Genomic DNA, 16,575 nt, shown 5'->3' on the forward strand with positions numbered 1-16,575 from the left:
TTTTATGAATTGTTGTTTTCTTTACCCTATAATTAGCCCTTTATATTTAAATACTTTATATTTACATCGGGAGCGGATCCTCTATATGGAGGCCACCATGTTTTTTTTACAGTAGCCCAGACTGGACAAACTAAACACCTTTTGATTTTTTATGACAACTGAAGGTTCTCTGTCATGTTTGGAAGGGGAGGGTGAGATGAGGGGTAGTCAGCTGCAATATGCAACTTCACCACTAGATGTCACTAAATTCTACATACTGTACCTTTAATCTTGCATTTGCAATACTGAAGCTGAAATACCAAATATGCACTCTATTAATGTATTCATCTACATCATGAAATAGTCACAGAAATATACAATAGTTGCTCCCCTTTGGGTACATTTTGCTAAAACTACACTAGCTCAGAAATTTCTAAATTAAATTTAAATTGTAGCTCAGTATGTAGGTTTGTATGTGGGACTAGCTGGCAAGAAGACACTCATGCTCATTTCAAAGTGCTGCTTTATAATGAAGAAGAAAAAACTTGAAATTACGTAGTTATATAATTATTAGGCATTACTGTCAAACAGCTTTCTAACAGACCCGACACAAATGTAGTTGTTGACTCACTCAACTGATTTTATGAACATGTTTGTGGGTCTTCTTCTCATTTATTAGGCGCCATGTTTTATATCTCTGCTTTACATTCAATGTCTTTTAAATCCAGTTATAAACTGTACCAGATTACAAGACTGATGAGTTTTATATCAGCACATAAAATTGGGTGTTTTCCATAGAACTAAATAATATGGAATACAGCCTCAACTCAAACTGCTTTTTTGCCTTTTTCTTTTTTTCTCATTTTGAACCCCTGCACAAACTTTTAAATGATAAGAACTTGAGAGCCAGAAAAATGATTTGGGTAGATAATTAATTGAAGGGCTTATTTTCTGTATTAGGCATTAGTGAAATAAAGAGTGATTTTCACATTTGTAGGGAAGTATAATCTATGGTTTGTAATGGACCTTAATTTGTCTTGATATTCTAACTCGACCCATTTGGCATTTGGAGGTCTAATTTGTGCACCCTGCCTCTCCCAGGTCCGTATCACAAACAGGTCAAGTAGAAAACTAAATTATAACCCCCGTGTAGCTTGTAAAAGAAAAAGAAAATATGTCTTGTTAGCGCTCAGTGCTGCGGGGGAATTGATTTTAATGACACCAACCTCCTCCCAACAGATGCCTGAGAGGATTTTCTGGGAAAAATTGTGACGAAATAATTGACTACTGCGGGCTGCTCAATATCAACTGCCTAAATGAGGGATTGTGCTTGAGTGTAATTGGCGGATATCAGGTAAGTAATTCGATGTTTCAGTCTTAATGAAATACTCTGAAGCCCACAAAATATGACTCACTCGGCACCTTAATGGGGGTCAGGGAATGAGCAGGAGGTGAACACATTCAGAGGCAGAGCTATGATCCACACGGCACATGCAATACATCTTTTGTGTAAGTAGAAAAAACTGCAAAAACTAAAGGTTATAAATTGACTCATGAATAAAAAAAGAAAACCGACAATAGTCCAGTCTTCATTCTTTAGTATTGAATTTGATTGTTTGCTATACAAGAATTAGTGCATTTGTGTGTGAAATATTGTGTATGATACTTTTTCCTTTCCTGAGTTACATATTATGATCACAACATAAATTTAATGTTTTAAAAGTCAACATGTAATATTTGTAAAAACTTACATTTAACCATCTCTTTTTTCACATTTAATATACTGTATAAATCTATCAATTGTATTGTTCAATTTTCATCATCCTATTTATGTAATGAAACAACCCATTGTTTTATTCTCATTGGTTGTTCATTGTAAAGCCATTTGTAACATTAAGAAATGTTCTACATACATAATACATTATATGATATATTTATAAAAAGTGTAATCTATATTAATGTTGTAATAGTTTTGTAGAGACTCAGTTTCATTGTCTCTTTTTAATGTTGAGGATTTTACAGATGCCTGTGGGCTACTATGAACTTCCCATTAGAAACATTTGAGTGTAAATAGATAAGGGGATCACCCCTGGGTTTTAATATCAAATATGCTGTTGTATTTAATCGCATTAGCCCTTTAGTCTCTGATGTTCCATACTAGGGAAAACTATCATTCATTTATACATTCTTCTTAAATGAAGGAAAACACACATCAGTGTTAGACTATGTCAACACGCAGCTGTAATCCAATTCTAACTCATTAATCATTGTGAGTGGACTCTTTGCTCAGACGTACAGGTTCTGGTCTAATTTGCCTCTCTATTGCTCACTCTCCTCAAAAGTCTATTATTTTTTTACAACACCTGAGACTGCTCCGTAATGCCCCATAGCTCCTAATTATTCTCCATCAATCTTATTCCATTAGCGTGTTGTGAATCTCAAATCCACTTTCAGATGCTTCATGTTGATGTGCCTCCAACAAGGGTCACTCGTAATCAGAGAGTGTTGCTCTTTTCCAATTGGCCATTTCCTTTTTATTCTTTTATTTTTATTTATAGTTTGATGAGACTTTACTTTGAGTAAGAAAACCATTAGGTGGTTCGTTTAAGGACAGCTTGCCCCTTGTCATGAGGAGGAATAACACTAGAGATCACATTAAGCTGATTTTATTGGTCGATACACCGAGCAGTCCAGCACATTGGATTTGAAATAAAAAAAAAAGACTGGGGTTAATGAATCAGTTTTAGCTTAAAAGGGTCAGTTCACCCAAATCTGAAAAAAAATCTCACCTCCAATACCCATAATGAAACGTATCGAGCCATGCAGATACTCTACGTCTGGATTTATGTTGTGTTTTTTATTATATCGATCGATGAGACTATTACCTTCACGATAATATCATTTTATGTGTGATGATCTCAGCTTTTAGAAATTATTTCAAAACATTTTTTCTTTTTACAGAAACGATAAACAGAATAATACAGATCTAAGGGGACACACTTTCTTGACATCACATGTGCTGCTGAGTGTAGTTTTAAAGATAAAATGTCTAAATCCCCAATTTTATTCTGGCGAGTTTGCCAGCCCAGTGTTTTTCCTTCCAATGGATCAAGATTATTCAATGCCATACGAAAACAACAATTCCCATGATCCCATGCTGCTTCATGGCATGATCAAATTAGGTATTTTATTAGGTATTGTTAGTCATTTTATTGTTTAATGCTGTTACTATCACAGATGCCATTTGTCTCCATCACTTTGAGTTAGTTGCAGATGATCCGAGAGGAGAATACCTCAGAACCCGAGCAAATTAATTTAAGACCCAGGTGGATCTGTGGGTGTTGGAGAGAATGTAAGGACATTTGAAGTGTGGTTTAACCGACCCTTTTATTTCAGGACTTTTGCAGCCAGATCAGATGAACTGTGCATATTGTTGTCATTTTTATCTTCGCTCCCGAGGCTAGAAAGGGATATGCTCCCTACACTGTGGAGGCAATACCAACAAACACCCTGAAAACTGAATGTCAACAACACAGTTATTGTTCAATTTGAAATCCAATGTGCTAGGTGAGAGCTAGGACAATAAAAACATACAGGCTGCTGTAATACACTTCTCTTATACATGATGATATTTATAATATCACTGGAATATTGCTGTTTTCCTGCAGTGCGTTTGTGCCCCAGGATGGATTGGGGAGTTTTGTCAGTATGTAGGCGATGCCTGTCTGATGCAACCAAAGAGCTGTTTGAATGGAGCCACATGCATTACAACAAGTCAGCCATCATCTCCACCAGAGTACACCTGCAGATGCCCCCCTGGCTTCACAGGTAAGATAACTTTTCTTTGTTTTTTTTCCCTTCTTTCCATACGTCTGTCTGTGTGCTCGTTGGCAGGGTGTACCGATCGATTCACACAAACCCTTGTTGGCAGGTTTGGTTGAATGACTGATGAATGTTTGAGAAAAATCTGACATGGCTTGACAGTTAAATGCTATTGGCAGACTTTTCACTTCTGTTTTGACATTTACAGACTTAGTTTTTATGTAAACATCGTGTAAATGCATTGTATGCAGGATGCATTGCAGGGATGTGAAGCAGACAGGTAGCGAGAGCAGTCGTCCTCTGAATATTTTACTCCTTTAAGACAGTGAATGTGCACTCTGCATCCAAGACATTTGACACACAGAGCTCTCATGCTGAGAGTATATCCATAAATAATAAATGTTTCTATTTTGCCTTTTGTTGGTGTGTTAGGGCAGATAGCATAAAATATTGCTTAAAATCTTGGAACAGGTCTTGAGATGCTCATGTTTTCCATCAAACGTGCATAATTTGTATCTGCTAGAATAAATACACTTTTACTTTGGTCCCCAAAAAACACTGGTTTCTGATTGGCTCGTAGGTGTCCATTAAAAATTGATGTCATAAAAAAAGATCAGCAAAGTAAATACAATCTGTACTGTGACCTTGTTATTTAAGAAACACCTTACTGAGCATATAGCCTACATACAACACAGACATTTGTTCGAATGCATCAGATTATCTGTTAATTCACTGGTGTTGTCATATCATCAACATTTCTTTATGTTTTTACTTAACATTTAATTTCCTGGGCAAGTTTTTGCTAACATCCACCTATCTGCAAGTAGCCTTCCACGTTGAAGAGCATGTTTGTTCAGGGAGAGGGCGTCACACTAGGGTTCATTCGCTGACCTCTGACGCTGTATCTTCATAGCTCATGGGTCAGCAGGTCGACATAGTAAGAGGGGAGGCCACTCTTTAATCGTCAGGTTTAGGTTCAAGCTGCCATGTCTGCGAGCATCTGCTGTGATTAATGTTCCCAAAGACTTAATCACAGCTGACTCAAGGGCTCCTGCTCCATAACTGACCTTCGACCACACAGAGAGGTGGCGGTGGACATGAGGATAAAAAAAACAAACTCCAGATTGATATATTTGTTACTAGCAGTAGTGTTTGCAGTAGTTCTTAATGACTGCACACGCACCTCAAGAAAGTGTTTGATGCAGCCTAGAGGCAAATTCCATTTGACTTTTAAACTCCAAAGAGAAAAACAGAAAAAGTAGCATCCATAGTTAATTATGTAACAGGAAGTGTTTGAAGTGACGATGACAATTACAGGCCAGATTTTAAGCAAAAGGCCAGTTCTCTAGATGAAGCCTTATTTTTTTATCTTTGAACCTTATTTACCAGTAGCCTCGCCTGCTTGACATTTCGAAGGCCTGCTGTTGATTGCATTTACTCCAAGCGAACGGCTTCCTAATTAGCTGCCAGCTCAGAACATGGCTGAAACTTGTTAAAATATCAGTGATAACAACAAAACAATTCCAAAACTAAAGGGGTTGTTATATAATATAAAATTTAAGAGAAAGAAAATACTTTTAATGTGCCATTCCTGAATGGATTTTCAAATCCACATGTGATTTTCTTAAATGTGTCATTGATAGTTTACATTGATATTGTTTGATTGTTCTCTCATTTTATAAATTTGGTTTCATTCCTTGTTTTAGATTTTTCAGCAATGCTGATCCAGGCTTAATATTGTTGCTTCAGAACAATTGTGATGGTGCAACAAAGCGTTATTCTCATTTTATTGCTTAAAGAACTAGTGAATATGTATTTCTTTCCTTCCCCAGTGCACTGTAGTGTATTTCCCCATCTCCCCTTAAGTCCTGACACACTCACCTGTCAGTCAGATAAGCCCTTAGATAGAGAATAAGATTTTTTCCCTCTGTTCAAAGCTGAAATCTGTTGCCACTTCAGTAATGGAAAATTGTCTCTTGCACCTTGGCAGGTCTTAGTGACTGATAGAATTCATCATATTCTGGCATCTTGGGATTTTTGTTTTGGAATTTTCGAGCCATGCAGCGTGGAAAGGCCAATTTAATTTCAAGCTTTGCCTGGAAACCCCACAGTACTCTATGGATCATAACTCAGGTTACATTACCCAAGCACTGGCATTTGGGTTTCATTTTGGAAGACTTTATTTGGTAACACTTTAGTTTAGGGAACACAATATTAGTCATTAATACATAACTAATAAGGATATCTATTAGTGCTTAGTAAGGTTTTTATTAAGCATCTGCATACATGTATTAGGTCTTAATTGAACACATTCTTATTTTTGCTTAACAACTGGTTTATTCTTGGTAAATCCTTAGAAGGCCACTAGTTGGCCATGATCGTAAGTTATTAGTATTTAGTATGGGTCAAAATAAAGAGGCTATAGACTCCTTATACACTGTCTTATACAGTGTATAATATACTACCAATTGAGACAGAGTAGCAACATATTGCGACAATGTATTAGGAGTCTACTTTGATCCATACTATATATCAGCAACTTAACCTCAAGACTAACTAGCTGCTTTTAAAGGGTTTGTCAAGAATACATGACCTATTCAGTAAGAATAAGAAATTGTTGAATAAATACCTAATACATATGTAATGATGCTTAATGCAGATCTTATTGATCATTAACACATACACTTATTACTCATGTATTAGTGGCTAACATTGTGTTCCCTAAACTAAAGTGTTACCCTTTATTTTTCATGGAACAACAAACTCTTGGCGTATGTGAGGCTGGTCTCATTTATACACACTCTCATTAGCTTTTAATTGGGCACATGGTTTAACATGTGTGGGCTGTGTATACAGTACACTGCTTTATGGAATACAAGTTAAGTGTTTTTCTGGAAAATTAGCATCCCCTGGCCTAAAGTAACCAGTGGGTAAATACTGATTGTGCTCAAGAGCCACACGTGTGTTGCCCGAATAAAAAATAATCTTATGTATTCATATTGACCCTTCAAGATAAATAGTTATTTAGTTTTCCTTTCTTCTAGACTTTCCAGACATTGCTACACAAACATTTTGCAACTTAAATCACCATATTTTGTATCATTAAAGTTTCATAAAAAGAGACTACAGTGCTACATAATTGATTTTATTCACAGCCATAAAGAAGGAGCACAGGCATTTCTCCTTTTTTAGCAGAACAAATTTGTATAATTTGCTGCTGCGCGGGATGACATGTTTTGCATATAATGACCTGTAGCAGCTCCTGTGCAGATGATATCAATCATAGTGTTTGTGCTATAGCATGAGGTTGCCGCTGTCAAGAAGGGACTTTCACTACGTGTCATTGCTGCTCTGTTATTGATGATGGGACATTTGAAATTAATAACCTGCGCTCGAAGACACCCACTCCCCCATCCGCAGTGGTAGAACCAGCAGCTGCTGAGGCAGCTGAGCACCAGACCAGTCTCCCATCAAGCATCCCCCACCTCATTCGCTCTGTTCAGACAGGACATAGCTCATTATTAAGTGTCTATTTTTTTTCAAGAAAGTGAGTTCAAACAGGACTCTGGTGTCCATGTTTGCTTTCCCAGGGGCTCGCCTCCATTCAGCATCTTAGTAAAAGAATGTTTGCGGCCTCATTTTTGTTTTGGGGGAAAAGGCAACTCTTCATGGAATGTTCTTGATGAATAATTTACAGAAGAAATACAGCTTATACCTGTATGCTAAATGTAAAGCTCAGAATAAATAGTGGAAGCACATGAAATCAGATACCTATGCCCCGTGTATCCATTAAGAAATTGTTTGCCAGTGCTCCCAACAAAGGAGCAGTCCGGCACATAACCCCTGTGTTGTAGATTAACCCAAAAAATATAGAGTAGACAAGATAAGATAATCCTTTATCAGCAACAAAGCGAATAGAGAAAATAGAAAAACAAGTGCCAAATAAGTAAACAAGCACTATAGACACAAGGAAATGTACAAATTGAAAATAGAAATAATATTTATATTTGAACAGAATCAATAAGAGAATATATACAGATTTATGTCAATTAGTTCACTTTACAAATGTTGATAGACAGATTTCTTTTCATCTTTTACACCAGAGTCTGCACTCAAAGCTAAAGTAATCTATTTGACACACGAGCTGCATGATGACATCTAACTCTCGACAAGAAAGCAAATAAGTGTATTTCCCCCAAACAACTCTGGTTGCGTTTTAACAATGCAATGCATAGGTAATGAAATATGTACAATGTTATGACTCATAAGAGCTTTACTGTCTGAAGATCGTGATGCAATTCAAATGCAACTAATTGCAGCAGTTTTTTTCCCCCCCTCTCAGGAACAATGTGTGAGACTGAGATCTACGAGTGTGACTCCAGCCCCTGTCAACACAACGGCACATGCTCCGACTCGATGGGACACTACGAATGCCAGTGTCCAACAGGTACGTTGGACTATGTTCAAAACTGGAGCTTTGTAATAACATTTAAGTGGTATCTGTTAAAGCAGGCGGTCGTGCAGTCCTTTTAAACTCGTGTGAAGTGAATGTGGCCGAAGATCCTCAGCCAGTGCTCTTCCAGCCATCACCCTTTGCACTGAAAACTAACAGTGATTACATTTTACCAGCAGAGTCCCCAGACTGGGATACATCCTGCCAGCATGATTTAAATGTAAAAGAACTTTGGTGTGTCTTAATCAAAATAATAAAAAAAGAAATAATTTGATGACATTATGACGCAGCTTGAGATCATGGGATTTGTTGTGTTCTCCACTATGGCCAATAAAAATCTACCTGACACGACTCAGGCGCTAATCATGTTCGAGGACGAGGTAATGTGTTAAAGTTTTATTCACATTACGCTGCAAACAGCAATTAATAATCACGATCCATTACAAGTGATCAATACAAACATTGGAAGGAAAAAACTGTTGACTGGCTAACTGGCTAGCACTGTGATTTTCTTCCGTCATACGTCATTTGATAAGTCTCTATTAAAAGTAGATGATACCTCGAATATAATTGCGTGTATCTCTGGGTTTGAACTCTGTTGAAAAACTTTGTGGGTAGTTTAAGTACACAAGTCAACAAAATATGCAACATATTGTCTAGTTATATCTTTAAACTTTCATGTAAATAATATTTACTTGTACCCAATATTTTTTTCTTTCCTCTGATTTAATTAATATATGTATAACTAGGTTTTACTTATATCCAACATGTTTAAAAAAAGCCCTGGAATGAAAAGTCAAAAGCCTCCATTGTGCAGCATATATGCAACAAGTCACACTATTCACAGTATCAGTTTACAGTCTTTGCCTGTGATTGACAGCTGAGGAAAAACACCAAGCTCTTTGCCAGAGCTCAATAATGGCACCCAAATTGTGCAAATATTACAATGTGAAACTCCCATTATTATAATTTTCCCATAATTGCTTATTGTGCCTCACCGGCTGAGTCTGAATTTAGATTCAGTGAATGTAAACTGATGGACCACTTGTGGGAGCTCTCGGTTGTTGGCATGGCTCAGTGTCTCTGGCAATTGCTCTTGCCCACTTTACGGAAAGGTTTAACAGCACATTCAGACCAAAGGCTCCATGGACAGAGCATCTTAGTGGCCAGGGGATTTTATTTTTCAGCAAATGATTTGTCTCTTTAGGTAAATGCAATATTGACGGTAATGAAACATTGTGTTTGTGCACTTAACTTCAATTATACATGAAAGGACAATACTAGTGTTAATGACACAGGCGCTTCGTCAGCCGCTGAAAGCGATGCACATTTGAGTTACTAATTAAGGGGACAGAGAGAGGGCATTGTACTTTCATCAAATCATGAATTGTGTCACCTCTAATATTCTCTAGAGGCTGATGTATGCTCAACATTGGATACGGGATGAGCCCTCTGTCACTCATTTTGTTCACATTTGTGCAGGTCTTCTGAAATCTTGACTGATATGGATGAACCAGACAAATAACAGAGAAGTACCATTGGAAATCACAGGGCAGTGTAGCCAATAGTTCCAGCAAGACAGCCGTAGGACACGAGGAAGAAATGTCCACAATGGTACAACCTTTTTAAAGAGAGAATTTGGAAGTTGGTAATTTGTACCATCCTGCCATTAACAAAGTGACTGTTTATTAGGATGTAATTTATCACAGCCTCCTCCACTGTCAACATGTTTGGTGTTGTCAGAAACTCTCAACTCTGAGCTGCACGCTAGTGGATGCTTTGCTACACAACAAACCAACTGACCGACAATCTAACCAACCTTTCAACCAACCAACAGACACACACCCATCTCCTGTACTACTTGTTTTGTTCAGTGTTGTGCGAGGCTGGCTGCTCTTCCAGCATGCATTGGGTGAAACATGGGGTCATTCCTTGGACAGGTTGCCAGTCTATCTCATGGCTAACACACTGACAGAAAAACAAAGTTATACCTTCAGGGAATTTCCAGTTTCCAGTTCACTTAACTGGCATGTCTTTGAAGTCAGGGAGGAAACTGGAGGAAGTCGTTTTCCACACTGAGTTCTTTTCAAGAACAGCAGCTTCAAACTCACAATCTTATGAATAACAATACACAAAGAACTGATAAGAAATGTAATCCTACTTTGATTCTTTGGAATAGACATCTATCAAGCAGGTGAAAACATGTAATTGAGAGCACTTTCTTGAAGTCAGTCCAAACTTCTTTTTTATTTGAAGATGACCTTTATACAACAAAAATGTCATTTTTCCCTATTTTTAAAAATGTTCCCCTATCTACCAGATCTGATGTAACTGTCCCTTTGGCCTTTGGATTTTGTGGGCATTGTTGTGGAAATGAGGGAGTGGGCTGATGGCTATGTTGATGGGGTTATTGAGTGGGAGCCTTGTATCACAGATGTCAAGTTGAATTAGACCCACGACACCCCAGAAGCCTCTCCAGTGATTGTGTTACACCAGCTCAGAGCATGGGTCAGCACTGGACCCTTTTGCACTGGCTTGTGTGTGAGTTAAAGGTATAAAATGTAAAAATATTTATTATAATGTCTGTTAACTTGATTATTTACTTTATACAAAACCTTTCCCACAATGTTCAAACCCAGAGAAAAATTCCCAATTTTATTCAAGGTAACTTGACGTTTACTTCTGGTCGCTCGTAATGGATCACGATGATTCATTGCCGTTTGCTGCGCAATGAAAATAAAACTTAAAGACATTACATCATCCGTGGAAATGATTTGCACCTTAGTCACATCAGGTAGATTTTCATCTGCGATGGTGGTAAAGGCAGTAACTCCCATGATCCCCCTCTGCCTTATAAGGTCATCAGTCTAGGTCTTTCATTCTTGTTTTGATTGAAAGATCCTTAGTGGTGGAAGTTGTATATTGTGGATTTAAGAAACATACATGTTTCGCATATTTGCTAGTGATGACTATATTTATGCTCTCACTGTTAATTCCAAAGAGTAAGTCTAAGTTGACCCATTGTGAACTTATGCTGAAAGCACTCATACATGTAAGAAGATTATACAGAGAGTACAGAGAGTTGTTTGACTGCTGACTTGACACTAATATTTGCTGTATCTCCCATGTTAACTCAAGATAGATATCCACACTCGGCACACAAGCTGGTGCTTTTTTCTTTTCAGCGAGGGCTGTTGCTTGCTCTTTTTAGCTGCCTCTGAATCACCCTCTGCAGCCTGCCCTAATCCTTGATCATGAATCCCTAAGTCCCTGAGTAAACTGGTACTAGATGTGGCCAAAGATCCATGGTAACGAAATTCCACAGGGTGAACACTGGCTTCCCAGCCTCGCTGCTAAATCCCATCCGTTATCTCAGTAAATCTAAGCCTCTTCCGCTCATATGCCTCATCGTCTCTTCCTGAAGTGATTTTGTGCAATATAGGAAAATGGTGTTTGGCCATGGTTCTGGACCAGAGTACCAAACAAAGACTTATGACATGATTGATATGCAAGCTGTTGGTTAAGCCCTACCTGACACTGAATATAATACAATACCAACTCAACAATACATGTATAAAGCCATATGATGTTATTTAACTAATGTAAAGCATTCAGGATTAATTTATGTTTATGGTCAGTTCAACTTGTTCAATTGGTCATACCAAATAACTTCAACATGTGATAATTCTTACAGATTCATTTTTTAAACCAGAGGAGCAAGTCAGAGAGACTAGATGGAAAATCAGAGGAAAATAAGAAGCACAACAATTTAAGTTTAAGGTAAAATTAAAATTTAGGCTCAAGTTAGATAAAATTACACGAAATGAGGCTAATCCTCCAGACGACCCACAATTGGCCCAATTCTGGCCTTGTTTATTAAATATATAGAAGAGCTGGCCTGGTACAGAGTCATAAATTAGAGAAGGGTTTGTGACACATTACAGATGTACTTTGTGTTACAGCAGTTACATGAACCCTCTGAAATCTTTTTCTGCAGGTTTTCTGGGAAAGAATTGTGAGAATGACGTTGATGCTTGTGCTCTGCCCGACAACACGTGTCCACCAACCACTCAGTGCGTGGATCTGCCAGATGGTCTTGAATACACCTGCCGTGTACCCTGCACTCAAAACCTTCAAGTGTGTACAAACATCTTAATGGACTATCTCCTCATCTGCTTTTGTGCTTCCAACATCCTCCTCATTAGTTGTACACATGTTTAAAGACCTTGCGATCATTTCTTTTCAAGCTTCTTCTGTATTATCTCTACAGCAGTGCAGCAACATTATTACAACAGAAGGGAACCAGAGCAAGAGGATCAATGAGGGCTTTATGTGTTTACTTATGTTATTTAGAGGAGTTTCTACACTGGAGGCCGGTGTGTCCAACATCCATGCACAATTCCTGATTCAGTAAGGTGCATATTTAGGTCCCCCCTTTTCTACTGTTAGCTCTATAGCCATACATCCTTCAGTATAAGAAATAAATCAAACCGTGATTGAATACAAATGCAGAAAATACAGTCCTTTTAAGTGTTTAAACAATTCCGTCTATTTTTGTATTTATTCATGATAACCTGGAAGAGACCTGCAAACAACAGACATGGAGAACTTAAGTGTGAAGGTATCCAGTGTAATTCAGTATCTTATTTATAAAATGTGGGATAATCCTTTGTTGTACATGGGGATAAACATAAGCATAAATCCCACAGGAAGATTGACAGCAAATGCGATAATCCATAAACACTGCAATCAGCTGGTGTCAGAGCAGCACAGGATGTTGGTTTACCTGTTAGGTTATATTAAATATTTGATTAACAAGGGAATTCACTGCTCCTTTGTGTGCTGTGTGAAACGTGCAACATGCACATTCAATCAAGTAGTGGATTCTAAACTGGACTCTAAATTAGAAAAAACATCTGGTAAAGGACTTTATGGTTTAAGTATATATTGTATTCACAATACGCTCAATGCTGTGTATTGAAATCAAGCACATTTTTATGATCTTTTCTTTTTAACGTGGTTGCATATCTTCCAGGCTTGAAATCAGGTTTGGCAGAAAACAAAAAAATCAGGAATTGTCATTGTTTATCGGGGGTTTTGCTTTTGGCGTGCACAAGTGGGACAAAAAAGGCTTCAGCCACCTGCTGAGCGCTGCAGAAGATTTGCAATGTCTGTATTTTTGTACGTGCACAAGCTCTTTGTATGTGCGGATGAAACCCTCTGCATTTAAAGACAATGGCTAAGACCAAAGACGGAAGCTACTTCAGATGACAGATGGAGATGATCACTCGCTGAGGAGCAAAGCTTGAGTTGGCCCCCGTACAGAAATGCCATGATGTCTGCATTATACACCTTCTCTCACAGGGAGGTACTTCATGTGGCCCTTTGTTTACCCCTCTGCTATATATACACACTCATTCACCAGCTACAGGCATGTCTTTTTCTTACTGGGCCCTCAATGGCCATTGATTTTTTCTTGTAAGACATGGTACTACATGGAATGTAGATGGAAAGTGAATCCAGCATAAAGCATGAATTTGTATCCATGAATATGTCAAGTGGCCGTAATGAAGCTCATTTTTGGGCAGCCAGGCAAAGAAAAGCTCAAGAGGTCTCATTGTAAAATAACGGTTATATTTTGGAGCTGAAACATGTCAGTGCAAATTTAAGATATTACCATTCGATATGAGGCAATTTCACTCCTGCACACGGAGCAGCACATCTCTTATAACTGCTCTGTCCTCTTTCAACAGCCCTGTGCCAACGGAGGACGCTGCATCTTGAACGAAGCTGCTAGCTACACCTGTATCTGTATGCCTGGCTGGTCCGGTCAGAACTGCCATATAAATGTCAATGATTGCGTTCAGCATTGGTGTCAGAACGGAGCCACTTGTGTAGATGAGATTGATGGTTACAGGTGAGTGTTGAAATCTTGATTGTCTTCAGGGCCATTCAGGCACCAGAATGTCAACGATTGTAAAGCTGTGACATTTTCTGTTTCTGCTCCTTCAGGGTTTAAAGAATTTCTCCCACTCTCTGCAGTATTCAAAAAGAATCTCTTTAATTCGTTGCTAGGTGCCTTTGTCCCAGAGGATACACGGGCGTTTACTGTGAAGAGGACATTGATTACTGTGTTGGCCATCGCTGTTCTGAACACGGTGTTTGCCTGGACCGGCGGCACAACTTCACCTGCCTCTGCACGCTCGGTTTTGAAGGGTCGCTCTGTGAACTGGAAACAAATGAGTGCAGCAGCTTCCCCTGCGCGAGCGGTGCCACCTGTGTGGACCTAATCAGTGGTTATCAGTGCCACTGTCCCCCAGGGTTTGAGGGTATGAGACCATCTGATGCGAATGAGATCCTGTTTGCAGACTTCAGTGTGGCCAGTCACAGGAATATGAGCTTTTTAGAAATGTTAGAAATATGAAGTCTTGACTCACTTAGAGGTTTAACGCTGACATTTAATAGGTAGATTATATATATAAGGGACAATTTGTTGTCTGGTGTTATAAGGTAATCTCCTTGTGCAAATGATTCTGCATAAGAACTACATTTCTAGGTGCATAACAATTCAGAGTTTGCCCGGTTTCATGGCAATAATAGATTTGTTACAGAAAATCCTTTAACGTATATTACTGAATAATCAGTTAATCATACAATTTAGCAGCGACAAAGTAAAATGAAAATTTCAATTATAAAAATGGATAACTATAATGAAAATGTGAGAATTGGCCATTTGGAGTTTTCGCATATTCCTGTTAACTAACATACAAATGCTTGGTGGAGGTAGAAAATAGTTACATTCACTAACATTATTAGCTTTTGTATGTTAATAATTCAATTTGTCTATTTCTTATACATTTAGAGTTAAGTTAGTTACCACTTCCAATTTAATAGTATATCTTTTTGATGTGAATGCATAAACAGATCAGTGCTGCAGTTATGTCTATGCAGGTTTATTAATTAATATTTACTGGCAGTATGAGCTGGCTCAGTATCATACCAGTCGCACTGTGTAGTATAAAATGTATCTTGTACAGTATATTTGGGCTGGAGGTGCAGTCAGCGGCAACTTTAATTATGTGAGTATCTCACAGTATATGATTAACAGAGTCCTTGCCAGTGTGTGGGGTCATTATGGCAAAAGTACAATTACCTTTGGTGTAGACAGCATAGCAAATTGTACACTAGTGCCCGAGGACGTCGGGCTGTTAGTTCTCTGTGAGCTCTCTGGCTCACGGAGAACTAAGAGGTCTGAAATCTGGCCAGAGGGCAGAGCAAGTGGAGCTTTAAGTTTGTCAGTAAAATCTTAAATCAATTCCACATGTAATTCCTGCCCAGAGGACACTAAAATAGAATGTATGCCGTTTATGCATACGTACAAATCGCAATATGCTGATCACATAACCTTCCATCACATTTTCGGCCAGCGGAATCAGCTGCCTCGTGAAATGTTAAGAAGAATGATCAGAAATTTCTTCTGCGCATGTTTAATGTTGCCACGTTTATGCACATATTCAAGCTTCATTATGAACTTAACATCAGCGTTAAACATCCTCAGTGATGGCTACATTTATTAGGATAAACACATTTTAAGCTGCATTCCCTGTGACATTAAGTAGACTTTATTTGTTTCTCTCTTTATCCTGCAGGAAGGACCTGCTCGGAGAATGTAAATGATTGCTGGTCGGAGCCTTGTCTAAAAGGAGGCTTGTGTATGGATCTGATAAATGACTACATTTGTCATTGTCCCCTTGGTAAGCACCGACTACTTGTGTATTATTGAGCATGTTTACAAAAATATCTCGCGATTAATTGTCTGCGTAACTGTATCTTGGGAATGTGTGAAAAGTTTTATTTCTCATACATTTACATGCAAACCTAATTGTGCACTTGCGATCATTTTTCAGTTTTTATTTAAGATGCACCTCCAAAGACTATCAGTTATACTTGTCTTTTTAAAGTTTGAATGCAGGCTAAAACACAACGGAAAGCAAATAGAAGCAGTAAAACTGTATTATGGGTAGGCCATTAATAATAAACTGTAAGATTTTCACTTTTTCATTTCATGGAGTAGAGGTTAATATCAATGTCAGTAGAAAACAACACTGTTTTTTGTCCTGCAAAGCCCTGATGCATGTGCACCTCCCTAATTCAGCTCAGATGGAGTTGTCAGCATTGTGCTTTAATCAAGTGACAACCTGTTTTACAAATATATACATGTTTGACATTTCATAACACATGGATCCATAATCAGTTGTAACACAGTCCTTGATAGAGGGAGGTCTTGTGCAGCTGATTTTTACGATGCCCTCAGGTAATAA

General features: G+C 38.2%; 1 protein-coding gene across 3 annotated transcripts in view; it reads left to right on the top strand.

The window, feature by feature from the left end:
* Positions 1-16,575, top strand: part of eys (eyes shut homolog) — a 188,816-nt gene that overhangs the window by 46,629 nt on the left and 125,612 nt on the right. For all 3 annotated transcript variants that reach the window (XM_069538391.1, XM_020092694.2, XM_020092703.2), the window contains 7 exons: positions 1,219-1,333; positions 3,648-3,807; positions 8,144-8,248; positions 12,252-12,391; positions 14,008-14,171; positions 14,330-14,583; positions 15,904-16,008. In XM_069538391.1, coding sequence (XP_069394492.1) covers positions 1,219-1,333; positions 3,648-3,807; positions 8,144-8,248; positions 12,252-12,391; positions 14,008-14,171; positions 14,330-14,583; positions 15,904-16,008 — 1,043 coding nt within the window. The remainder of the gene's footprint in view (positions 1-1,218; positions 1,334-3,647; positions 3,808-8,143; positions 8,249-12,251; positions 12,392-14,007; positions 14,172-14,329; positions 14,584-15,903; positions 16,009-16,575) is intronic.

This window comes from Paralichthys olivaceus, chromosome 14 (assembly GCF_024713975.1).
Source record: "Paralichthys olivaceus isolate ysfri-2021 chromosome 14, ASM2471397v2, whole genome shotgun sequence".
Classification (NCBI taxonomy): Eukaryota; Metazoa; Chordata; class Actinopteri; order Pleuronectiformes; family Paralichthyidae; genus Paralichthys; species Paralichthys olivaceus.